General features: G+C 46.8%; 1 protein-coding gene across 2 annotated transcripts in view; it reads right to left on the bottom strand.

Annotated features, from left to right (window-relative positions):
* PRKCB (protein kinase C beta) overlaps positions 1-24901 on the bottom strand; it is a 310378-nt gene extending 285477 nt beyond the window's left edge. Inside the window, exons 1-2 of one of the 2 annotated variants that reach the window (XM_067013684.1) lie at positions 24492-24901; positions 23456-23487 (exon numbers count right to left, since the gene is read on the bottom strand). In XM_067013684.1, coding sequence (XP_066869785.1) covers positions 23456-23487; positions 24492-24664 — 205 coding nt within the window. In that variant the 5' untranslated portion in view covers positions 24665-24901. The remainder of the gene's footprint in view (positions 1-23455; positions 23488-24491) is intronic. The other variant, XM_067013683.1, reaches the window with a different exon arrangement.
* Between the last annotated feature and the right edge of the window lie 2004 nt (positions 24902-26905).

The raw sequence follows: 26905 nt of genomic DNA, 5'->3' as shown, positions 1-26905 counted from the left end.
CGGGTCCGGGAAGATCCCACGTGCCGCGGAGCGGCTGGGCCCGTGAGCCATGGCCGCTGAGCCTGCGCGTCCGGAGCCTGTGCTTCGCAACGGGAGAGGCCACAACAGTGAGAGGCCCGCGTACCGCAAAAAAAAAAAAAAAAAAAGAGACCTCATGGTATAAGAACTATCCTGTCTCCACTAAAGGGACTAAAGGGTGGGGAAATGGAGAAAAAGGCACTACCTTATGTTTCCCATTTGATCACAGCACCCCTCAAAAATAAGTTTCTGCTTAAGACGTCTCTAAGTTTTTCTCTTTCCCAACACTTATTACAATCTATAATGATCTTTTTTCCTTGTTTACTTGTTTATAAACAAGGAAATGTAAGTTACATGAGCAGCAAGGACTTTCTCTGTCTTGTTCACCACTGTATCCCCAGTATCTGGCGTACAGTAGGTGCTCAGTAAGTTGTTTGGTTTTTGTTTTTTTTCATCTTGAAGGTGGAGATAATTCCAGAACTATAGCAAGAAGCTTGAAACATAGTACCTGAGGGTGACATAGATTGCTGAGCAGAAAGAATGGTTAAGAAAGAGCACTGGAAATGACCATTTTGGAGGGGACTTTTTTGTTCCTAAAGTAAAGGGCATAAAATCACAAGATTTTATGAGGATTCTTCTCTGTGACTCTGTAGGTTGTTTAAAAGTTGTAAACACCATGCCAGCAGTTCCACGGAGGAGAAAAGGAGATCCTTATGACAAACTTTCAAAGCTTGACCTCAGCTTAGCTAAGATTTTATTCCATATCCATTAGTGACAAGGCTGGTACAAAAATAAGAGTAGTCACTTCCTCTTTTATGTTTTAAACAGAAAGAGAGGAGGAAAAAAAAACTTACTGAACTCTGAACTTCCTCTCCTCTAACCACAACTTACTACTGGCTTACTTTGGTAAAATAATTGCCAAATAAATAACAATTAGGTATCTTATTGGTGCTGCAAAGTTTCTATCCGAAACTCTGCCTGGAACATTGCCTACTGATTCCAACCTTTTCAAGGAGCCCACCCAGGGATCCTGACTGAAAGGGGACAAAACTGTCCCAAGGCTGCCAAGAAACCGCTGAGCTCAGCTCTGTGGCTGCTGCAGCTCTACTCACAGGACAGACATCTGCCACTGCAAAATGAAACTGAGCCCAAACTGGCAGACTACTCTGAGGCACAAATCCACAGCCAGATACCCTGGAGGGGCCTTGGACATAGGGTGCAGCAGCCTGAGTCTGGGCCCTGGCTCTACCACTTACTTACCAGCTCTGTGATGTTGGGGAAGTGGCTTAACCTCTCTGGGCATCCGTTTTCTCATATGTTAGAAAGAAAAAAAGCTTTTGTTTCTGATATGGTCAAGTAAACTCCAAATGGACCCAAGCTTCCTGCAGATAACAAGTTTAACTCTGGACCGAAAAACAAAAAAATTTTTTTTTATTTAAAAAATTTTTTTAACCTGAAAGCACTGGAAAGTGAACAAAAGAAGGCAGATTCTGGAGTAAGGGAGCTGAAATCTGAAAGACGAGAATACCATTTCACAGCTTTTACCCTGAGAACAGGCTGCAGTCAGCATCAAGTGGCAGCTAAAACTCCAATATAAAACTTTAAGTCTTCCTGGCTTGCAGAGCCAGAGGACCAATTTCGGGTCAACCACAGGTACTGGAAAGTGAGAAGGGAATCCAAGGATAGAGAGAGCCCACAAAGGAGCCCCAACTTCTGAGTACAGGCAGACCTGGGAGATACTGCGGGTTTGGTTCCAGACCACCGCACTAAAGCAAATAATGCAATAAAGTGAGTCACAAATTCTTTGGATTCCCAGTGCATATTAAAGTTATGTTTACACTATACTGTAGTGTATTAAGTGTGCAATAGCACTATGTCTATAAAAACAATGTACATACCTTAATTGAAAAATACTTTATTGCTAAAAAATGCCAACACAATTACAGTAGTAAAATCAAAGATTACTGATCACAGGTCACCATAACAAATATAATGAAAATGAAAACATTTGAAATATTATGAGAATTACCAAAACGTAACCCAGGGACACAAAGTGAGCAAATGCTGTTGGAAAAATGGTGCCAACAGACTTGCTCAACGCAGGGTTGCTGCAAACCTTCAATTTGTAAAAAATGCAGTGGGAATTCCCTGGTGGTCCAGCGGTTACGATTCTGCACTCTCACCGCCAAGGGCCCAGGTTCAATCCCTGGTTGGGGAACTCAGATCCCACAAGCCGCACAGTGCAGCCAAAAGAAAAGAAAAAGAAAAAAACAGTATCTGAGAAGCACAGTAAAGCAAGGTATGCCTGTATAAACTCTTTCCAAGTATCTGGCTGACTCTTGAACAGTGCACACATGGGGCAGCCTCAAAGATAAAATAAAAAATAGAACTGACATCTGAACTAATGTCCAAGAGACAGTTTACTGTCCAACCAAGTCAATAGCTTACTAAGATGAAAACGTCAACATTCCTCAGAGAAATACAACTGAATCCAGAATCTCCACAACATAATACAATGTCCAGGATACGATCTGAAATTACATATGAAAAACATATGAAAAACCAGGAAAATATGATCCAATCTCAAGAGAAAATACAACCAACCAAGGAAAACAGGGAGGAACAATTCCTACTAGGTTAGGGCAATACTCTGAAATTGTATGAGATACAATGCATTCAGCTGCAAGTAACAGAAAACCCATCTGAAACGGTTTAAGCAGTAAGAGAATTTATTGTCTAACAGGAACAAATTTCCAGAGATAGGGCTACATCAAGGTTAGTTAATTCAGTGGCTCAATGACATCGTGAAGGACACAATTCCTCTCCATCTTTCCACGCTGCTTTTCCCAGCATGTCAGCCCTGTCCCTCATGGTCAAAAGACAGCTGCCACAGTTCCAAGCCATGACATGAGGTACTTGAAGAAAAATCCTTTATCCTGGGTCCCCTTCCTTCCTGATTTGTATGCTGTCCTGTGAGAATATGATTCTTGGTACTTACCACAGTCTTCTTGGGACCAAGAGGGGAGATACTGATGATACCTGGAGGATGGCAGAGCAAATAACTGGGAGAATCCCCAGTCTTTCATGACCCTGTTAAGCCTCTGATTAAACAAACCCTCGAATCACCTACCTCCAGACAGCTTAAGTGTTCTACTATTAACAACCAAAGCATCCTATCTAAAACAACCACCGGAATTGGAAAGCCAGTAACATTTGCTCTAAATAGAAGACAAGCATGAAAAACACAATGAAAATTATAATTATTAAATCCCAGCAGCCACATAGCTCTGAGCCTGAGGTTGCCTCATTCTTTTTTTTTTTTTTTAAAGAGAAATTAGCATGAATTCGAAAGATGTCTGAGACATGGTAGCACCACACTGAGAAATCCTCCTTAACAACCAGAAGAATTAAAAGATAATTGGGGCTTCCCTGGTGGCGCAGTGGTTGAGAGGCCGCCTGCCGTTGCAGGGGACACGGGTTCGTGCCCCGGTCCGGGAAGATCCCACATGCCGCGGAGCGGCTGGGCCCGTGAGCCATGGCCGCTGAGCCTGCGCGTCCGGAGCCTGTGCTCCGCAACGGAGAGGCCACAGCAGTGAGAGGCCCACGTACCGCAAAAAAAATAAAAATAATAAATAATAAAATAATAAAATAAAAGATAATTGAAGAGGTAAAAAAAAAATATATATATATATATATATATATACATACACACACACACACGCAGACGTATTTCCATGATGTTTAATGTCACACACAATTAAAATCTTTGAGTACCACCAGTAATATGCTTTAGGGATTTTGAAAAATACAGCCCTGTATTAATAAATCTCAAATATTTACCGCCATGCCTGACTTCTCATTATTCCCAATTGCCTCTTGGACACCTATACCTGGATATACCACAGGTATCACAAACTCAACATAGCCAACGCAGAATTCACTATCTTCACCCCCAAGTCTTCTCCTCTTCTTGAATTTTCTACTGCTCTTTATGGTACCCCTATTCATCAAGTACCCAAATGAGAACGCCCTTAACGGCCAACAATTATTCATACTACTTTTATTGTTCGATGTGCCAGGCAAGGTGCTGCTCTGCCCCGCACAGACATTATATCTGATCCTCAGAAATCTTTGTAGAAGGTACTACATTTACCCTATCATTTACCCCTTTTTAAAAACTAGGAAGCTAAGGATAAGAAATTTGCCTGGGGTCGCAGGATCTGAATCCAGATCTAATCCTCTCTTTTCCTACTTCACAAAGCAAATAGAGACCATCAAGCAAGAATTCCTCAACTGTCCTTAAACTTATTTTATTTCCCACTCATTTTCCCTTCTTTTCTCATTTCCCCCTGTGCTCTCCGCTCTCATCTCCTGGGAAGCTATCTTCCCCGGAGACACCTTACTTCACTGTGCTCTTGTCAGCACTTAGCGCTTTCAACCTCACCAGGTTGAGGAATCCTGGGGAGCTTTCTCTCTACTTTCAACGTTCTCCTGCCTTCTCTCTGCCTCTCCAAATCTTCTCTTCTCCAAGCTTCACGTTCCGAGGCCTTCAACTACTGCCTCTTAACAAGTGTCCCTTCTTTCTCTTGCTTCTCCTCCACCGTCGCTGACACTCTTCTTCACTCTCTCACCGCTTCCACTGCCTCAAAACTCAACTTAGAACTTGAGCTCCTCCGTGCAGCCTCCCAGGACCCTGGGACTCGAGCTGATCCCAGAAACCCCACCTCTATCACCATTATAGGGCATATCACACTGTGTTATAAATACTTGATTTATGGACTTTTCTATGAGACTGGGGGCTGCTGGAGGGGAGAAACATGCCTTATTACTCTGTATTACCCCGTGCACATGAGGGGATGGCTGAATATGCCAGCTGGACCACACTGTGCTATTATTCCTTTTATATTACTCTCCTCTATGTGGATTTTGGAAAATACACAGGAATGTAAATGTCAAGTGAAAAAAAATGCACAACTTTAAAGTTGAGAATTATGTTTTATTTGGCAGACAAAACTGAGTGCTTAAGCCCGGAGGACAGCCTCTCAGATGGCTCGGAGGGGAGAAGGCTCCAAAGAGAGAAGGGATCCTGAGCTCTTCTCAACAAAATGCAGGTGCAGACTGCCGCCCTCCACCCAATCAGGAGCTCCACAGGATGGGCTGCCCTTGGGTTTTCAGAAGCTGCCAGTGGGTTCCAGTATGTTGTGTTAGGATATCAATGATTTTTTTATTATATTGTTTTTCTTCTTGGTTTTTTTATATTACATATTTAAAAGGCAGTATCTTTTGTACTGTGAATTTGCAGAAGATGCATAATACACTTTTTTTTTTACATCTGTTGGTGTGTATGGTCTGTGTGCTTCTTGTGATGAAAATAAAACTTTCTTTATAAATGCAAAAAAAAAAAAAAAAAAGAGGTCAGGGAGGAGCCAGGATATATAAGGGTCTTTGCAACAAAAACCAGGTAGTGGAACATCAAAAGACTATTGTTAATTAAAGAAAAGCAGATATCTCGAGTTAATGAATTTAGTGCTTTTCTATGTATGGGAAGATGCAAGAGTCTGGGCTCACTGAAATCATTCCTTTGACAGGCACCTTAGCTGTCTAGGGCCAGCGTCCTGTGCTTTCCCCTCCTCCATCCTGAGTCCCCTCAGGGTACACCGCTGGGGGAGGCTGCAGTGGCTGAGGGCTTGGCAGCGGGCAGCCCATTTTCCTCCATCCTGAGTTATGTGGCTGACGGCTCGATGGCTGCAGCATCCTTTGTTTGCTGACACTGTCAGGCAACGTTTTTCACTCACACAAACCACACCTTGATATGTCACTATGCCCTGGCCAAAGGCTGATCAAGGGTCCTGGCAGAATCCTTCAACCACAAGCTTCATAATCAGATGGACTGGGTTTGTCGCCCTCTTCAAATACTTCTTAGCGTCAAGTCCTGGGGCAAGTTACTTAATATCGCTGAGCCTCCGTTTCCTCATGGAGGGAAAATGAGACTTATCTCCTAGGGCGCTGCAGACTTTAAATGTGATCATGTGTGAAGCATTAAGCTCGGTGCCTCAATAAATTAGAACAGCTCTTCGAGGAAGTTCTATCATTTCATGGACATGTCTGCTGTATGTGAACCCTTCCTTCCAAATGATGCAAGGACTTCATGCTTTGCAGCCGGTCCTCCCAGCCCAGCAACTCACGCACAAAGAAATCAGCTGACTGCAGTCACATGACTACCAAAAGACCTCAGAGCAGAAGCCGCTTTCTGAATTCCTTATTCAGGGCCATAGCTAAAAATCTACAGATGTGCAAACTCCCTCAGTGGACAAAAACAATTTATTGAAAACATTTTCTCCCACTAGGGAATTTCCTCGTCCTCTCAAGTCTTGCCAGTTTCACCCACTGCTGTAGCAAGCACACTTTCCCAGCTCTGAGGGGTGAGCCAGACCACCGTCAAGCACCCCTCACTCTACCAGAGGCCCTCCCCGCCCCCCAGCCCTGCACCAATGCTCTCTCCCACCCCAAGCCCTTCACCCTAGTGACCGGGAACTCGGAATCTGACGCAGACAGTCCTGAATTCAATCTGGGCTCTGCAGTTCTCAGGAAAACTCTTTATCCTTGCTAAGCCCGTTTCCTCACCTGTGAATGGGGATAATAATAATAGCAAATCTTAGTGGAGGATGAAGATTCAAAGGGATGAAGTTTGTGAAATCCCCAGCTCATTGCAAGCCCTCAAATATTAGCTGTCACTGTCATCAGCGTCACCAGCACCATCTCGACATTCCTTTTATACAATCCTAAACTCAACTCTATGTTTGCATCCTAACTCTATGTAACTTTGGAAAAAATTTCTTAACTCTTTGTGCCTCAGTTTTCTCAGCATAAAATGGGAATAATAGGGCTTCCCTGGTGGCGCAGGGATTGAGAGTCCGCCTGCCGATGCGGGGGACACGGGTTCGCGCCCCGGTCCGGGAGGATCCCACGTGCCGCGGAGCGGCTGGGCCCGTGAGCCGTGGCCGCTGCGCCTGCGCGTCCGGAGCCTGTGCTCCGCAACGGGAGAGGCCCACGTACCACACACACACAAAAAAAAAAAAAAAACCAAAAAAAAAAAAAAAATGGGAATAATAGCAGTAGCAACCTCATCGGGCTGTCGCGAGGATTAAAAGAGTTAATACGTGTAAAACATTTAGAACAGTGCCAGGCACATAGTAATTACTAAATAAACATCAGTTAGAGTCAGCGGCCTTTGAAAGCCTTATTTGAACGTGTCCACCAAATGGAAATCTCCCTGGCCTGTCTCCCCAGCTAAAAGAGACCCTGCTGGGGACACATACACTCAAGCAGGAACAGGTCTAGCCCAGATTTCATTTTTCTCTTGAACCTGACTTTTTGTTGTCCCATCTGGAGTGCCCCGGCCTTAGACCCCAAATCAGAGAAGGCCAAAAGGGAAACACAATGAGGCCAACTGTCATTTCAGCCCCCACCTAACGAGGACACTGGAGAATAGAAACGCCCCCTGAATCCCAGCCCCTGGAAGGCCCAGCTGGAAGCTGACCTCAGCAGAGTGCCACCCAGGCTACACGGCCCACCTCCATGCCTGCACCTGAACACCTCCTCCTCCTTCCCTCTGTGCTGATTCTGTTCATAAGACACTTCCTTCTCAACCCACATTATCCCCCAGGAAAACCAGTTCTTTGTCTGCACAAGAGGGACAGCTCTCTGCCAGCACTTGACACAGCACTGGAACACTTCACCCAAGTGACAGGTCAGGCCAGGCAGTTCCATTTGAACCAATAATTCCATTTTAAAAAACTCTTATCCCACACTTAGAATTCTATTTGGAAAAATAACTCTTATCAGTGATATGTTTAAGGCTCAAAGATGATCGTCAAAATAATCTTGGGATAGTGTGATGGGGTGAGAATAAAACATCTAATTATAAAGAATTCAAAACAATGCATTTATATCATCTCTAAAAATAAATAAAGCCTCAACAGTCCATGGACCTCAAAAGTCAACTTCATGAGCCTCCAGCACCTCCTGTCTATACTTTTCACAATGACTTTAAAACTGTGTTGACCATCACCCACAGTGAGAAACACATTTTACATGTGACCCAGTTCACACATGCCTATATATGTATACATGAAACAGAAGTTTTATGCAACAATACTAATGAGTGTCATGCATTCTATTTTCAAATTTATTTTTTCAGGGTGTTCATGACCTACTAAATTGATTTCATGACCCTCAAATGAGCAATGATCCACAGTTTAAAAAACACATTTAAAGGAATTCAAGAAAACTCTCTCCAGAGTGGAGCTGCAAGGAGGTGTAATGGTGAAGGTCAAGGCACCGAGGTCACGGAGTCCAGGCTTAGAATAAAGAGGGAATCTCCTGTGACTCAGGAGATCATGGTAGAGGGAAAGTAAGGGGAGGTATGTAAATCCAGGTCTCCTCCCGGGTAGCTAAATGACCTTGGGCAAGCCATTCCCATGTCCTACTTGGATTAAGGTTCTCTGTAAATGGTATTTCAGTGCTGGAAGATACGGTCTATGAATCTACATAGCAACTAAATCAGTTCTGGGAAGAGGCCAAGGATGAAGGCCCGAAGGGTTACTAACAGTCAAGGAGATACAGTTTGGAATGTTCAACCTCTAAGAGAGAACCGGAGCCTAGGGGTAGGACGGGAATAAAACACAGACCTACTAGAGCATGGCCTTGAGGATATGGAGAGGGGGAAGGGTAAGCTGTGACGAAGTGAGAGAGTGGCATGGACATATATACACTACCAAACGTAGGGTGGATAGCTAGTGGGAAGCAGCCGCATGGCACAGGGAGATCAGCTGGGTGCTTTGTGACCACCTAGAGGGGTGGGATAGGGAGGGTGGGAGGGAGGGAGACGCAAGAGGGAGGAGATATAGGAACATATGTATATGTATAACTGATTCACTTTGTTGTAAAGCAGAAACCAACACACCACTGTAAAGCAATTATACTCCAATAAAGGTGTTAAAAAAAAAAAAGAGAGAGAGAGAACCGAAAGCATGTTGTGGACCCCATAGAGCATCCCATGGACCCTACTCACACCTGTAGAACCAGGACACTCCCTGCTGGGAGTGCTGAAGGCCGATGATTCACAGATGCGTCCTCCCTGGGACTCTTCCCTTAAAGAAGAAAGCTGCCTTGCCCAAGGTAATGCCAGCTCCCCAGAGCAACCCACAACCAGTGCCCACTTGTTGCGGGTCCCCACTGTCCCAATTCTGAAGGGCCAGCCCAGCTCCAGCCATGGGATTGGCTTTGGCCTCTATTACAACTATTGCACTGCAGTTCAACTTCTCTCTTCCCTGCCTCCCTCCGTCCCTTACAGGTGTTGTTCCCAAGAGCTCCTCCTCCCATAAGCCACCCGTTTGTCAATCTTCATCTCTGAAGACAAAGCAGCAATGACATTGGCCAGAGTCACAGGAGGAGACTGAAGTAAACATGGTGCCTCTAGGACACTTCTCAAAGGTATCTCTGAGAAATGTTTTTCAGAACTAACATTTAACAAGCAATCATATGTTCCTTGCATGCCAGGTCTCACTCAATCCACACGGCATCCTAGGAGGTGGGCTCTGTGCTGTTACCTGCATTTCACAGATGAGGAAACCAGAGATCAAAGAGGTTAAGAAAGGCACCCAAGCCCTCGAATGTGCAGCAATGGAGCTGAGGTCTGAACCCATGCCCTTGACCTCCTCCCACTCCACTGCAGCTCTGTGGTCACACGTGCCACACTGGATGACACGGATTCACTCACATCTGTTTCTTTCTCAGATCTCTCCCTCCTCAAGGGCAGGGGCCTCGTGTTATGAATCTGAAGCACTTAGTGTAGTGCCAAGTCCACAGCAGGACCCAGGTGATAGTAATGCCAATACTTGGTGGTGTATTCAGTAGTGATGGTGGTGGTATTCAGTAGTGATGGTGGTGGTAGTCAGTGTTTCATGTGCACTAAGCCTGGGCTGTGCGCTTTACATAAAGCATTTGGCCCTTTCACTTCCCTATGACTTGAGTCCTGTTATTAGGTGTAAGTGGTGAGCGCTCACTCGGGACCCGCCGCAGATTCAAGGTCAGTCCAACAGATGCACATTGTACTGGAACTAAGCAGTCATGAGGGCCACGTTGCAACTGGTCTACTAGGTCCCCCAAAATGCCACATGGTATATGCAGCTTCTCCCATCAAGAGGAAGAGTCTCTTCCCCCCTCTCTTTCCTCCTTTATTTCTGGGATGGGCTTGTGATTCCCTTTCACTCATAGAATATGGGAGCAATGACACTGCAAGTTCAGAGCCTAGAGTTCAAGAGGCTGGGCCCCTGCTCGTGCACTGGAAATGCACCCACCACCACGTGACCAAGCTTGGGCCAGCCCACTGAAGATGAGAGACCACCTGGAGAAAGGCCCCAGGTGTCCCAGGTGTCCTAGCTGAGGCCCCAAACACGGGTGAGCCCAGCCACAAACAGCCAGTCCTTGCCTGGACCAGAAGGACCACCCAGCTGAGCCCAGCCCAAATTACTGACCCACAGAAACAAGAGCAAAATAAAATGGTGGTGATGTGAAGCCACTAAAGGTTTGAGGTGGTGCATCAAACACCAGATAATTGTGTCCAGTCAAATTAGGTGTTCAGTCAAACATCCAAAAGTAGAACTACCAAAAGATTCTTCCGCAGGAGAGATGACAACTAAGGAAAAGACTTTCCCAAAAGAAGTAACCAGGGGAGCTTATTCCTGACTCAAATCAAAGCGTTTGTGATGTCCACTGGCAACTAGGAGCAGCAAGAATTCTGACTGGCTGGAAAACTGGAAATGCTGACAAGAACCAGATTGTTCTACCAGCTAAAAGTAAGAAGAGTGTCTCTTTATTTCACTCTAAGCAACACAAACAGACTGTGTTCTCCCCCTAACATCCCCTCCTATGTTCGATAAGATAAAGAGGTCTAGAGTTTCACCTCTCAGGTTTAAAGAAGTCAAGTTAGAGGTAAAATTGGATACACCAGCTCCAAGGAAGTCAAAGGAAACCACGGCTTTGCGGCCTAGAGTAGGGTTTGCTGTTCTCAACGCTTACCCGTTTTCTTTTGCTCCCGAGCTGGTCGACATGCAGTTGACGCAGCCCGGTGCCCAAGCTCCGGCCACGACAATGTAAGCAGAAGTGATATGTGTCCCTTCCTGGCTGAAGTGGTTCTGAAATGAATGTGCTTGCTCGTGTTCCTTCTCCCCATCCACCTGCCCAGTGGAGAGTCACCTGGAGCCCTGGATGACTGGGCGGGAGCCTGCCTGACCAGGATCGCCTGCAGTGGTCTGTGCCGTGAGTGAGAAATAAATCCCTTCCCCTCAAGCCAGAGGCTTCAGGGCTTATCTGTTATAGCAGCTTCCATAGATTCTGACTAATACCTTAGCAAATAGAGAATGTTTTCAATGCAAGCCCTAGAAGTAGTTTACGAGCTCAAGTTTTCCTGGTATTAACGGAGCTACATTACTGGGTGCGAAAACTGTCAGAATGTCCTGGCTTCTTTGCTCTACAGTTTGCAATTGACAGGCAACATTGAAATGGGAAGCAGATGTCCCCCCAAAAAGGCAAACAGCACCATCCCTCGGTGGGTGACTCCAGAAGGTGCGTGTCTCCTGTACAGATTTCACTTCTGTGTGCAAAGCTGAAAAAGTCCCCACTAACATTTCTCAGATTCTCAGTGACTTAAAACTATGTACTTTTTTTTTTTTTTTTTTGGCCACGCCGTGCGGCTTGTGGGATCTTAGGTCCCCGAGCACGGCTTGAACCTGGGGCCTCGGCAGTGAAAGCGCACAGCCCTAACCACTGGACCGCTAAGGAATTCCCAAAACTCCGTGCTGTTTAGTCGTTTCCGTTACAGTGGAATATACGTAACAGAAAGGTGGGTACATATCTATAGCTCAATGGATGGTCACAACCTGAACCCACCATGTAACCAGCACCCAGGTCAAGAAACAACATCGCCAGCGCCCTAGCAGACCCTCTTAGTCCCCACCAGCCCCCCGGTGGGTAATCACCATCTTAACTGCTATCGCCTATGATTACTTTCACCTGTCCCCGAACTTCAAGTGCATGGACTCATACAGAACGTACTGGCATTTCAGCTCACAGGTCGTTTGTGAGAGTCCTCTATGCTGTGCATAGCTGGAGTCTGTTCATTCTCGTTGCTGTAAAGTATTCCATTATGTACCCACTATTCTACTCAGATGGCCATTTCAGTAGCCTCCAGTTTACACTACGTCAAAGGAAATTATTCTCACTCCAGTCCACCAGGGTCCCAAAGAAGGGACTTCAGTGGAGAAACTCTTTATCTTCACAGTGAAACATGGCCAAAGCCTGAGGCTCTGCCCAAAGTTAAGACTGCAGCATTCACATACTTCTGAAAATCACTTCTCAACAGGCTTTAATGAGGGCAATTTTTTTTTTTTTTGCTTCAAACAAAAATGACCAGATGGGCTTCCCTGGTGGCGCAGTGGTTGAGAGTCCGCCTGCCGATACAGGGGACACGGGTTCGTGCCCCGGTCCGGGAGGATCCCACGTGCCGCGGAGCGGCTGGGCCCGTGAGCCGCGGCCGCTGAGCCTGCGCGTCCGGAGCCTGTGCTCCGCAAAGGGAGAGGCCACAACAGTGAGAGGCCCGCCTACAGCAAAAAAAAAAAAAAAAAAAAAAAAATCACAGATCAAGCTATACCAAAACTAGCACCAAAAGCCAAATCAAATGACTCCCTCAATGGAGTTATTCTCCCCTATACCATCCATTCATTTAGAAAGTATCTACGAGCACATACCATGTGCCAGGAATGGAGCCAAGTACTCCAGAAACAACAGGAAATGAGACACCTGTGGTCCCTACTCTCATGAAACTTACATTCTTGTGGGGAAGACAAACACTTAACACTCAAATAAATATACAATTAGAAAATGTAAAAAGTGACAAGGGGTTATGAGACTACCAGGGGGAACCTGATTTGGAAGATCAGGGAAGGCTTCTCTGAAAAAGTGACATTTGAACTAACTTCTGAAGGAGAAGTAGGAGGTGAGTGGGGGAAGAGGAGAGGAAAGAGCGATTCAAGCTGAAGACAGAGCAGGTGCAAAAGCCCTAGGCTGGGCAGGGCTGTGTCATACTGAGAACGTCCACCAGTTGGGTCTTCAACCAGAAAGTGAAATGCAAGTGGAAGCGTGGTACAAGGGGAGGATTGTGAGGGGCCAGATCAGGCAAACTTGTAACTCATGTTAAGGATTCTGGACTTAACGCTGGGAAAAACAGAGAGCCAGCCACCAAAACATAGACCTCTAACCAAAAGAGAAAACGGTCCCTCACCACCCTATATGCCAGTCCTGCCTCCCTTAGTGTACTGGTGGCCCATATAGAATTATTACTACCCCCAACCATACATTTTGCCACGCACAAAAAAAAAAAAAATCCAGATAACTATCAAAATTCTCATTTGCCACTTTGCCTAAACTGTGAAGAATGATCTCCTCCTTTAGGGAGGGAAGGTCTTCAAAATAGGGCTATTCCATAAAAATCCATCACGACAAGAGACAGTCCTGCAGAGCTCACCCTCTACCTTCACCCACGTTATTCGCTAGCTTCTTCAACCCAAAAGAGCACATGAACATCCCACCCAGAGGCCGAAGGGACCCCCAAATTTTAAAGGTGAACTGGTCAGAAATCTATTTGAAGTTGAAACGCCATCAACACGTTTCCAAAATGAGGCAGCATATGGGGCGATCACAGACCTCAATTCAGCTTTCTGAGGTTTCCCACAAAATTAAAGCATGGAAAGCCAGGAAACTGTAGCACAGAAAGCACTGCGCTCACCCATGTTCAAATCACCTCTCTGCCAGCAGCTGAGCACTCCTCCCTCAGATCCATTGTCAGTTTCCCTGAGTGCTCTTGACCACGACATGTAAGCACATTCATTCTTGCATCATGTCCATGACTCAGGAGCATTCATCTTGCCTCCCAACAAGACTATAAACTCAGTAAGGACAAGACAGTGCCCAGCCCTAGAAATAATGGAAACAGCCCTGTTTATCAAGTACTCACTGTATGTCAGGCAAGGTGCTCAGGAACACCTGCCATGTGCCCTGTAAACTAGGTTCTGTCACACTTCCTTTGATCTCTGGAAGAACCAAAAGTTCAAAGAGTTTAAGTAACACGTTCAAGGTCCCATAGCAAGAAGCCAAGATTTATACCCATGCCTTTCTGTCTCCAAAGCACAAATTCTTCACCACCAGTGCAGCATGTGCTCAGTAAACACGAGCTGGGTGCATGATAGCAGGAGAGAAGGAGAAAAGGGGTGGGAGGATTCCTTCTAGAGAAAAAAATCACTTCTGTGGCCCTCTACGATTAAGGATGCAGTGAAGAGCAATATCCCTATTGTTAGAACCATAAAAATAACCCAGGAACCATCTCCCAAAATAGGATAATCAACAGTATGACTGACACGAAAGTCCAAACGTCTCTTTAGGATGTGAAAAATGGCAGCAGCCCCTAGATGCTCTGGGAACGCTCCCGCACTGCTTCTAAATGGTCATTTCAGCTCCTCTCACCTGACCTCCAACCCTACCAGCCTGGAATTTCACGATCTGAGTCACGGCAGTCATGGCTTCAGAATGCATCTCATGCTCTTTTTCAAACATTTGGCCATTTCACTCACCCACACACATCCCGCTCGACAGCAATGACAACAGCCACTTCCTAGTCACTACGCTGCCTTCACGAGGTCCAGACCCCCGACAGGACGTTCCCCTCCCACCAGCTCATCCCTCACACACCCTCCTTCCTGCTCCCCGCGTGAGCTCCTTTCTCTCCTCCGGGGCTCCACTTGTGCTGTCCTCTGCCTGAATCACCCTCCCCAGCCCCCGCCCCCGTGTCAATCTGGGAACTCCTACTCCTGCTGGAAGATTGTTCCCAAATGTCAGCTCCTGTGTGGAATCTTCTCCACCCCTCCTAGGAGTAAGGATGTCATTCAAAGCTTTTTCACACCCTCGGTGTAACACTTCTCATTTATGTACCAGAAGTAATTGGCCATGTGCTGTTCTCCCCTCAAAAGACGAGGGAGATTTTCAAGGGCAAGCGTGGTGTCTTATTTCTCTCCAAAGCCCATATTGGAACCTGACATTATACAATATATTTCTTCTAAGTTACTTGTTAATTGCTATTCTTCTACTAAAATGTATTAATTGCTATTCTACCAAATGCCTCTGAGGGCAGGGATTCTGTCTTGTTCGCTGCTCTAGTTCCAGTGCTTAGAACAGTACCTGATACATGGTAGGCACTCAATAAATATTTACTGAATGAATGGATAGATGGACAGACGGCTAGATGGGTGTAGAAATGGATGGATGGATGGATGGATGAAGGATAGAAAAACAACTGAGTGGACAGAGGAATGGATTGGTGGGTGAGTGGAAAGATGGATGGATAGATAGATGGGGGGATAAAGGCAGGATCATGTTTCACCAGCCCAGGGTCACAAAGCCATGGAGAAACAAAGCCAGGATAGGAAATCAGGTCTGTTTGATATCTGAACCTTCATTCTCAAGCCCAATTTTCACTGCCTATCTAGAAGCCCAAAGTCTGGTCACTGGGCAGTGGCAAGGTAAAGGAAGAGTCTAGAATTCCCCCCAGGAACATGGTTATTGTTGAGCAAAGTTAATTTCCATTTACTCAGCAAATGCCAAGACTCAATAAGGGAGATCAGAACCCTCCTAGTCTGGGTCTGAGTTCCCCTTCTGACCAGGTGGGTAGGGCAAATTTCTGCCTGTGGGCTGCGGGGGGGGGGGGGGGGGGAAGAGACCTCCAAGAGATACAAACAAGCAGGCCAAGGACAATGAAAAGGTAACAACAGCAACAATAACAACAGTAATATTAAAAGACTGACACTCCTGAATAAAGGCTACCTGTCTCTTCCAGAGCCTGCAGCTGCTGTGCCTTTCAACCCTCTGCAACACAGAGCCTCCTTCCAACACCAAACATTTTCATGGAAGACACTGAACTCCCCTTCCCTACTCACAAGGAGGAAGGGCCAGTAAGAAATCAGGCCCAGAGGTAGAACCGCATGAGGCTCAACATTAGGTAAAAGTGGGTTACTCGTAGAAACTAACACATCTTTATGTTTCCATAATTCCCTGTAGTCCCTTTATAATAAAAACAATAAAGAACATTTACGAAGTACCCAGATTTGTATTAGAGAGACTGAGACTTTCTCCTTGAAGGAAGCAGAAAAATGGAAAGAGAATTGACAAAGGATCTTTTTCTACGTGTGAGTCAATGATGCTTATTGTGAAACTACTTAAGAATTATCTTCCAGGGCTTCCCTGGTGGCACAGTGGTTGAGAGTCCGCCTGCCGATGCAGGGGACACGGGTTCATGCCCCAGTCCGGGAAGATCCCACATGCCGCGGCTTAGGCCCATGAGCCATGGCCTCTGAGCCTGCGCGTCTGGAGCCTGTGCTCCACAACGGGAGAGGCCACAACAGTGAGAGGCCGGTGTACCAAAAAAAGGAAAAAAAAAAAATTATCTTCCAAATAAGAGAAAACACACTGCCTAAACCAATGGAATGAATGGTTGTAGAAAATCAGACATGGACCCAGGATGAGGAAGGTATTCAGGAGAAAATGCAAGTAATCCTGCGCCCCTGAAAACTGGCTTTCAGCTCACAAATGCCTTTCACTGATAGATTTTGCTCTCTCTCTTCTTTTTAATTGAAGTATAGTTGATTTACGATGTTGTGTTAGTTTCTGGTGTACAGCAGAATGATTCAGTTATACACTTTAATATCTTGTAATAAACTATAATGGAAAAGAATCTGTGTGTATACACATATATATGTATAACTGCTCTCTTTTTATTTATTCTCAATCTATTGAGAATATTATTATTATTATTATATTATTATTTATCTATTCTCAATCTATTGCCCCTCCACCTCTGAAATGATCTGATTCTTCTCCTTTAGAGCAGCCACCTCGAACTGCAACCCCTGAACAAAAGGGAAGTCAGCTCATTATGAGTTATTAGCTAAGAGGAGATGACGTTCTCTGTCTGTCAAACTGAGAAAGAAGCCATCTTAATGTAACCGTCTAATTCTACTAAATATTCATCTTACTTGCAACCATGGCACAAATAAAGATTCAGGGCTTCTCCACAGAATGTCACAGAGATAAGACCTCCTGCGTATCTTTATCCAGGATATAAGCAGCTTCACAATACAGATTTTTAGCTCCGGCTCCTTGACAACTCAGGCTTTCTCCAACTACCTCAAAGAATGAGAAGTTGTCTGTTTTTTGTTTTTGTTTCTGTGCGGCATGTGGGATCTTAGTTCCCTGACCAGGGATCGAACCTGAGCCCCCTGCATTGGAAGCGCGGAGTCTTCACCACTGGACCACCAGGCAAGTCCCTGGTTTTTGTTTTTAATTCCCAGGCCAAAGAATTCCCTGACTCCACCCCAACCCTTTCATAGGTTAGCATCCCCTACACATTCCCACAGCACCCTGTACATTTCCTTCCAAGTACTTAACAAGAGTGAAATTAAATATTGGTGCAATGCTTTGTAGAATGTCTCATCTCCCCCATTACACTGTAAGCTCCTCGACAAGAAGGATCCTCTCAATCTCATTCACCCTCGTATTCCTGCCATCTAACATAACTCCTGACACAGAGAGCTTAATGAGTGAATATTTTTTGGAAGGATGGATGCATGCATGGACAAATGGATGTATGTGGTAAATATACAAATTTCCTACCAGATTGTCAAGCAGCCATCACACCTCCAAATATCACATGTAAACATTGTGATTTTTTTTTTTTTTTTTTTTTTTTTTTGTGGTACGCGGGCCTCTCACTGCCGCGGCCTCTCCCATCGCGGAGCGCAGGCTCCGGACGCGCAGGCCCAGCGGCCATGGCTCACGGGCCCAACCGCTCCGCGGCACGTGGGATCCTCCCGGACCGGGGCACGAACCCGCGTCCCCTGCACCGGCAGGCGGACTCTCAACCACTGCGCCACCAGGGAAGCCCAACATTGTGATTTTTGTATACTCTATAAAAAAGCTATCACACAATTTCAATGGAGAGATAGGATGAGTGAAGTCAAAGAATCCTTGAGATTAGATCAAATGCCAAGAATAAGGGACCAAGGTTTTGAACGCATCAGCCAGAGATGATGAACTGTTCGGCTGATCGCCCTCCCCACCCGAGAATTAACTGGATTGCAAAGACAAAAGACCAGAGGATTAAAAATTGTACTTAATAATTTAACTACCTGTAGCTGAAAAGCATCAGAAGGAGATGCATAATCTCAAAATTGTGACGTACTGATCTATTTGTGTGTGTGTACGTGTGTGCATGTGTAGAGAAAGAAAGAGACAGATGGAGGAAAGAGGACCCCAACAGCAAGAACGTGTACAATTTATTTTCAACCTTCGGTTTGCCTTTTGACCAGTTAACTTCTCTATATCTTTTTCTTTATTGACCCAAAACACTATAAACATGCTATATCTGGTTCTGGGCAGTACCTGAAGTATCACTGGAACTCGGAAATAATATATTTTATAATGAGTTTCTAATAACCGGTATATCATATCAACTAGATTTTCAAAGGTCATATTTTCCATATTTACTTGGAAAGGCATTCTGTTGCCCAGTGACAAAGCTTCAAGCTTTCCCTGAGTGTTCTACAGCTCAAAAGGAATTGGCTGTTGCCTCTTCAACAGATCAACCCTCCTTCTTGCTAAGACCCAGCATTAACCTACCCTTAAAATTTTTTATTTCATTCGGGACTTTGATCCCCAAATCCCACTTCAGGTGGAAAAAATTTAAAAGTCAAACCAACAAACACAAATTCAAAAAGCCTCTGCCTTTTATCCACATGGAACCCCCAGGACACATTCAGAAGGGCCAAGACATAAGTGGAGTCTCACTCACAGGCCTCTGGGATCTGCTTCCGAGAAGGGAGGGAAGCAGAATAATAGAGGCTTGACTGCACACAAAAAAGGCCCTATTTATGATTCTACTGAGAAAGTTCAACCTGAAATTCAGGATATCATAGTTCCTAGGGAAAAATATGCCAAAAATAAAATGAACCTTTGATTCATCTTTGACTATTGTTTTTTAAAAAGTACATATTCTAATCTCAAAGTGTTAACTACAGACTAAAATAAACTTGTATCCTGTAAAGTCGATGTTGATGAAACCAGCAATGGTTGTATGCATGCAATGCTTCGGGGATTTTTAAGAATAATGTCTATTAGAAGGCTTAAAAAAGCACAGGGAACTATATTCAATATCCTGGGATAAACCATAATGGAAAAGAATGTGTAAAACAAGAATGTCTCTGTGTGTGTAACTGAGTCACTTTGCTGTACAGCAGAGATCGGCACAGCACTGTCAATCAACTCTACTTCAATTAAAAAAATAAAATTTAAAAAAGGAAGGCTTAAAAACTTGTTTTCTAATCTATACAGGAAAGGAAAGAGCTGGTTTACTCATTATGGTCATCAATGCTAGCTCTACATAGTCAGAAAAGTGCACTGGGGTTCTTCTAGAGGGTCCATGGCAAGTTTAGATTTTTCTCACAAGAAAAGTGAGAAAAGACAATCTAAACAAGCTGGCTGCCTGGGGCTAGACTCACTGGTGTCACCCAAAGTCTGTAAAGAAACATACCAAAGAAGAAACCCATCTAAATACATGAAAGAGACATAGTCATTTAATGAGTTCCCAAATTAACTCTCTCCCGTTTTGACACAGTTTCTTACAGCTAATCAAGTAATAATGATCATCTCACTTAGAGTTATCGATAGTGGATATTTCTCTTGTACCACCTCATTACTCCTCACCATAATCCTATGAGGTAGGTACTATTAGCCCATTTCACAGATGAGAAGACCGAGGCCGCTACAAATGGATGACTTGCTCAAGTTCACACAGTAAGTAGGTGGCAGAGCACAGATTCAAACCCAGTTCTGCCTCCAACCCCATGCTAGCAATTCGGAATCCCTAGATTTTATTGCCTCCCTATTTCTAATTAAGTGACTTCCTTAAAAAAATTTTTTTTTCTCTCTGCCCAACTGTAAAAGTTTCTTTGGGTAAGAGCCTAATTCCACGCAAAGCCTTGTCTTAATTACAATGAAGGCACAAATGTTGGTCCGTGGCTCCTCTAAAGAATGCCACAGAGAGAAGCCTGCCTTGCTTATCTGAGCGGTCCTATTTCTAATCCAGAATTTAGGGGGTTTCATAATCCAGATTCTCAGCTCCAGTCCCCTGTCACCAGAGACATTCTTAAACTACCTCACAGAAAATGGTTTTATAGAAAATACAGAGTGGAAACAAAAAGGGAGAAATTATGCAGCAGTCAATCTAGAGTTCTGTACAAAAGCAAGAAAGTCTATTCTTAAACTCCCCTGAGCACACAGAAATCCACAATTTCCCATGGTTTACGGACTTTCCATCCTTCCTCTCTCAAGCCATCCCAGCATCCCCAATTTCCATGGTAGCACCATGGAGCATGGAGCTCAGTGGTTTCCTTGCCTTAAGATCATCCTACACAACTCCTACCCAAGAAAGGCAGAGACTAGATCCTCTCTCCACTTCTACTTTTGAAATGGAAAACCCCCCACCACAGCTTTTATCTGGGAACATGGCTACCTGAAATTAACCTTACATTTCCCACATACTCCTTTGCAGCAAGGTGTGGGGCTGTGATTAAGTTCTAGCTCACAGCATACAGGCAGAAGCATCAGAGGCAACTTCCAGGACAGTGAGCATGTGTCCTTCACCTTTCTGTACCCTTTCCTCCTCCTGCCGGCTGAAATAAGGCTGTGATGGCTGGAGAGTCCAGCATCCTTCTTGGACTCTGAAATAATTTTCACTCCTGGGATAGTAGAGCAGAAAACTGAAAGGAACATAGCACCTTGGGCTCCCAACTTCTGACTTTGGTGAAAGAGTAAAACCATATGTATTTTCTATAACATACTGATCCCATTTTAATTAGATTCACTTTAAGAGGAAAAATGTGGTGCAAAAATGCTCAGATAAGGAACTCCTCTCTGATCCCAAAACTAGTCCCAGGTATCTCTGAGCACATCTGAGTATAATCTGTCACCTTCCTGGATATCCCTAAGCATGAGATCCTAAGCATCTCAATTTCAAGGGCTGTCAGTTTGCCCCTTCCCCTCTCTTGCTCTTTCCCACTCCAGCCCAAATGGAACTTACTACCAAAGCAGTGACACAGGGCCACCAGACGTTCACAGCTGGATTTAGACTCTCACCTGGCAGCCAGTTCCATAGCAAAGCAACCCTGCAGAGCCAGTCTCCTCTCACACCAGCTGCCCCACCACCGGGTTACTTTGTAGACAATCATAGGAGCTGATATTTTCCGAGTGCTTAGTCTGTGCTGAACTCTGGTCCAAGCATCTTATATACTGTAAAAACTTGGAGCCGCTCAGCAATTTTTTAAGGTAGGTATTGTTACATGGACCCATTTTATACACAAGGAGCCTGAGGTACAGGCTAAGTAAAATGGCTGGGAAGTCTCAAGCCAAGATTCAAACTCACAGTGGTAGCCTGATAGCCTGTGCACATGTTCACTACGCTAACACTGCCTCTCAGGGAGAGGAGAAAAAGAAAGGCAAAAAAAAAACAAAAAAAAATTTAAACATGCCTACCTCTAAAGCTGCCATATTTCATTAGAAACCTTAATTCTGTTTTACTCACTGCACCAGAAAATGCCTACCATTTTCCTGGCTTTGAAAAAACAGATCTGCTGCTTCAGATGTGTTATTACCTGCACACTGAGAAGTTAACTTTCCCAACCGTTAATAACTGCAGAGCAGGTGGGATAGGAAAGCAGCAATAAAAATGTTCAAAAAATCACCCCTGACCTCAGCAAGAGACAAAGACAGAAACCGATTCATGGAAGTGAGAGGTAACCTCAAAGATCTTCTACGTGTTCCCACGCTAAGGTACCCCTGGCATTCTGCTTAAGGGGTCAAAGTTCTAGAAAACAATCCAGCACCAAGGCCGAAATTATTGCCATTTAAAGGAACGTGGGAGGTCCTCTGGTGCAGTGTGTAAAACTGGGGCTCCAAACCTTGGCAAAAGAGGGCAGGGGTTGGGGGTCTACGAGGCTCACTGGCTGAGCAGGCTCTGCCCAGATCTCAGGTGAGAGGTCATATAAGTCTCCGAAGAAACCAGTGCCACGCTGCCAGCACTCTGCAGGTGGCACTCACTCTCATCAGGGATCACTTTACTTTTCTCTGGGGGGTGGAGGTGCTACAGCAGAACTGTCAGTCAGTGCTAAGTCACATCTCAGACTCTTCAACATTCCAATGTTTTCTTCCCCCCGATCTAAACCCAGATCGCCAGGGCAATCAACTTGCCCCTAAGACACTCCCCAGAAATGTGATATTTCTCACCAAACTCAACCACATGGACCTGGTCTAAAATGGGGGAAAGGGGGGACCTTCCAGACCAGAGGTTGCAAACTCAAATGCCTTACAGGGGCCCAAAATGGGTGAAGCAGGCCTGGTTGGGATCGACTGAGACAAAATGGTGCGTGGGCACCCTGTCCACAAAAACTGCAGCTCTCGGCTCCAAATGATGGTTCTAAAAGGAAAGTGGGACCAATGCTCAGCAAACTTGAAGCTGCAAAGTCAGATACTTTGTGAAATCTCCCAGTTCTAAAATGCTGGCATCAAACTCAAAAAACGTTTTGACACCCTAAGGGCTAAACAAAACTACAGGTGATTTGGCATCTGAAGAGCAAATCTGCAACCAGAGACGGCACAGTCACCACTAGGTTGAGCACCCCTGGCTAGGGTCAAGGATCTCAAACCCGATGTAAAGACCCAGGTAACCAGTCACTTGGAGTCCTTCCTGTCTCTAGCCAGAAGATAGAAAGGGCAATTTAAACCAGGATCTGAGACGCACCGCAACTGGAACCACTTCTTTCAGAGAGGGGAGGAGGCCCAGGGGACATCCACAGTCGCCTTCCTAGGGGATGCACCATCTGCAGAGGCAGAGGCCACCTGCAGAGACCTCTATGAGGCAGGGGAAGTAGAAGGACACATGAACAGGAATTGGGGGGGGAGGGTATCTCAAGAAGAAGTGGCCAGGCAGGATAGGTTCAGGAGGACCTATTTTGACTCTTCTGGTGCTGGTTAGGGAGAAAGGGTGGATGCACTTCCTTGGCCAGCTGAGCCTCTCAGCTCCACTGGTCCTTCCTGGATGGAGCATCTCTGCCCCATGTACACACACCACTTTTAAAGACCTTTCTGTGGTGAATTCCTAGTTTGAGAGGTCACTCTGACAAATGTAATTCCTTCACTCTCTGCCTAACTCAGTCACTTCCAGAAAGTCTTTTTCCCCTTCTCCTCCCGCTAACAGCATGCTTAGAATCCCACAGCCTACCTTGGCACTGGAATCCTTGCTTCCCGAAGCCCCTGCAAAGGCAAGAGGAGACATGTCAGGCAGCCCAAGGGGCCCAGCCACCAGTGAGTTCCCCCTCAGAGTCACCCCACTTCCCCCCCTGCCCCTCGAGCCCAGGTGCAACCTCCCAGCCACAGGCGGGTGCCCAAGAGTCTTCCGCCTCTGGGGGGGAGGGGGTTGGTGGGAGCTCAGCGGTAACCTCCACCTCCCCTCAAAAGGCAGAAGAGAGGAGGCTGCGACCACCAGGTGGCGGGGTGGGGGGAGCGTTTCCGTCGTGGTGGGAGGCGGCGGGCAGGAGGGGGTTCTGCCCACAGAGATACCCGAGTGCCCCCGGGGAAAGAAAAAAAGACGCATCGAGAGGGAGGATGGGAGAACCCCCGCGGCGGTGGCACTCCCAGGGGGACTGGGAGGGAGAGAGGACTCCCCATGCCTAGAGGGACGGGGGAGCGGAGGGTCCCCGCAGTGATGTGAAGGGGGGAAATTGAAGAGTGGAAAAAGGGGGAACCCAGGCCCTCAGGGAGAAGCAATAAGAGATAACACGGGGCGCTGCCCCCGGAGACACAGAGGAGGAGGAAAGAATGCCCCGTGCCCGCAGGGAGACAGAGAAAGGACACCCAGGGCGCTGCACCCAGAAAAGAGGGAAGGGGTGCCTCGAGCCCGGAAGGAGACAGAGAGATAGGGAACCCCGCACGAGAGGGCACTCGAGGCGCTACCCTCCCGGGGAGGGACAGCGGAGCCCTGAGCCCTGTGGAGAAAGGGCGCCCCCGCCGCGACCCCTAGGCGCTCCGAGGCAGCTGGGAGGAAGAGAGGGCACGAGGCGCCCCGCGATCGGCTGTCTGGGACCCCGGGGAGCGGGAAGCCGCAGGACTGTCCACCGGGGAGTCCGGGACAGAAGGGTCCGGAGCGGGAGCCCGGGATCTGGGGCCGCGCGGGGAGCGGAGGACGCGAAGAGGGGGTCCCTGCGCGCGGCGCTACCCTCGGAGCCCCAGGAAGGTGCCCTGAGCCGGCGCGCTCTCACCAGATGAAGTCGGTGCAGTGGCTGCAGAAGGTGGGCTGCTTGAAGAAGCGGGCTGTGAATTTGTGGTTCTTCACCTCGTGCACGTTCTTCTGCCGAAGGGCGCCTTTGCGGGCGAAGCGCACAGTGCTCTCCTCGCCCTCGCTCGGCGGCGGCCCCGCAGCCGGGTCAGCCATCTTGCGCGCGGGGAGCGGGAGCCCGAGAGGTGCCGGCCAGGGGCCGCGGTACCGCGGGCTGCGGGCCCGGGAGGCGCGGGAGAAGGCGGCCGCTCTGCCACCCGGGGCCGCGGACGCTTCCCCTGCGCCGGCTCTGGCGGCCGCGGCGCGCGGAGCTGGGGCTGTCACTCGCCCAGCTGCAGCCACTCGACCAGCTGCGCTTGGCACCGCTGGCCCCAGCTGCGGGGGAGGGAGGCGGAGCCGCGGGAAGACCCCGCCTCCATCATTTGCATCGCCCCCAGGCTCCGCCCAGCTCCTCCAGCAGCTTTACATACTGGCACCCCGAGGCCGCCGGCCTCCCAGAGACGCGTTCTCAGCCGCAGCGCTGCGACGTGGGGACCGCAGCCAGGGACCGCCACACCTGAGCCTCGCCCGCTACCTCGTCCTCGGCCTGGGTTGCATGAAGGCGATGAGCACCTTGGGTGCGCCCCGGGGGAACCGAGAACGGGGGCTGGGGCCTGGAGGGGTAGGGGGTGGAAAGGGTGGGTGCGACGGTTTCCACCCAGGCCTCTGCAGAGACTGGTACCTATCCACCCCGTATCCGTGCCATTGATCATTCTGCACGCGTCTCCTGGAGGGATGGGCTACCGCTGTCGCTCATTCGGAAAGGCCTGTGGCTCCACACACTTACACACAAATACACACACACTACTGCAGAGGGAGGGGAGGGGCAATCTTTACTTTATATATACATGTCTAACTCCACCACAAAGACAATTCTTGGCTTTGCTTGCCTGACCATTTAGAAGAAAACTCCCTATCTTCTGTCCATCCCCTCCACAAAGAGACTCAGTTTCCTCAACTGTGAAATGGGGCCATTAAAGGGCGTGGGGAGAAATTTAAGAGGCCAGTATTTCCTCAACTTTCATTCATTCTTGACCCATCTTCACAAATGCTGGTAATATTTGTGCACCATCTAGAAAAAAATCTCTGTCTAGTTTCTGAGTTCAAATAGCAAGACGTATCCTTACTATGAAAATCTCTCCAGATGCTGCCACTTGCCCAAAACACCAGCATCTGAGTCCTTCTTTTGTTTGTTAAGGGAGATTTACAAATTTTAGAGAGATGTTAAAGACATTAACATCCAACTGGGACTCTCTTCTGGATGGAATCTGAAGGATTAAAAGGTAACCAAAAGAGTAATAACTGTCTACATAAGCAATGCAGTGTGACTTAGTGCCCGTCCACACACTGCATCTAAACATCCCCCCAACATGCCCCACACTCTGGGAACACAGTGCTGCATTAGACCATGAACTCTGTGAACTGTGAACCTAGGCTCTGAGAGCAGGCTCTGCTCACCATTGTGTCACCTCGCACCTAGCTCTGTGCCTGACACCTTCTCAGAGCTCAATAAATATTGGTTGAATAAGTGAGTAATTGTGTGAACAAGTGAGTGAATGAAAACTTAAAGGACATTACCCCCTACCCCCAACCCGTGTCCATTAGGTGTTCAATAATAATAAACATCAGGTGCTAGGTGGGTGTCACAGGTACTTGCAGTGTCTTATTTAGACCTCCCAACAACCCTGTGTAGGTCTAGTAACTTTCATGATGGATAAAGACAACGAAGGTCAGAGTGTTTAAGATAGACCCCCGAAGTCACATTGTTGTTCAGTGGTGGTTAAACCTGCCTAAGTACAAAGCATACTGGTGACAAAAGGGTGAAGGAAGACAGGCTGGAATTCAACCAGCTACACTGAACTTCTGCCTAATGAAGCTCAGGTCCTACTAGGATGATTTTACCTGGAAGCTGCTGAGTCTAAGTCGTTATTAAGTGGCATGTGGAGAGCAATGGCTGTCATAATAGAATGTCCTTTTCCTACGTAGTAACTCAAAGGAAACAAGGAAAAAATAGCATTCACTTTTAAGGTTGACATGTTTGGGAAATTGGACGTGCCTGTCTATTATTAGTCCTTTAAGAGGCCCCATCATCTCCCAGGGAAGCTTATGAAAACATCCCAGGAGACATTGCTGCTGAAGTAGATTTTCTTTGAACTGATGAACTGGAAGCTTGAAGCCCACATCCTGCCTTTTGAACCAAGAGCTCTGGATGACTTTGGTCTGTAACAACAAACAGTACCTCATGGGGCCTGGGCCTAAAGATGCAAAGGGCTGGTAGATCCTGAAGAACCACTCGATTCCTGGAGGGGCTGCACCATCTGAATATGAGGAACACAGTTCCCATTGGACCCAGATCCT

This window comes from Kogia breviceps, chromosome 14, assembly GCF_026419965.1.
Source record: "Kogia breviceps isolate mKogBre1 chromosome 14, mKogBre1 haplotype 1, whole genome shotgun sequence".
Lineage (NCBI taxonomy): Eukaryota > Metazoa > Chordata > Mammalia > Artiodactyla > Physeteridae > Kogia > Kogia breviceps.
Note: the sequence above shows the minus strand (reverse complement) of the source record. Positions and strands in the feature narration are given on the sequence as shown.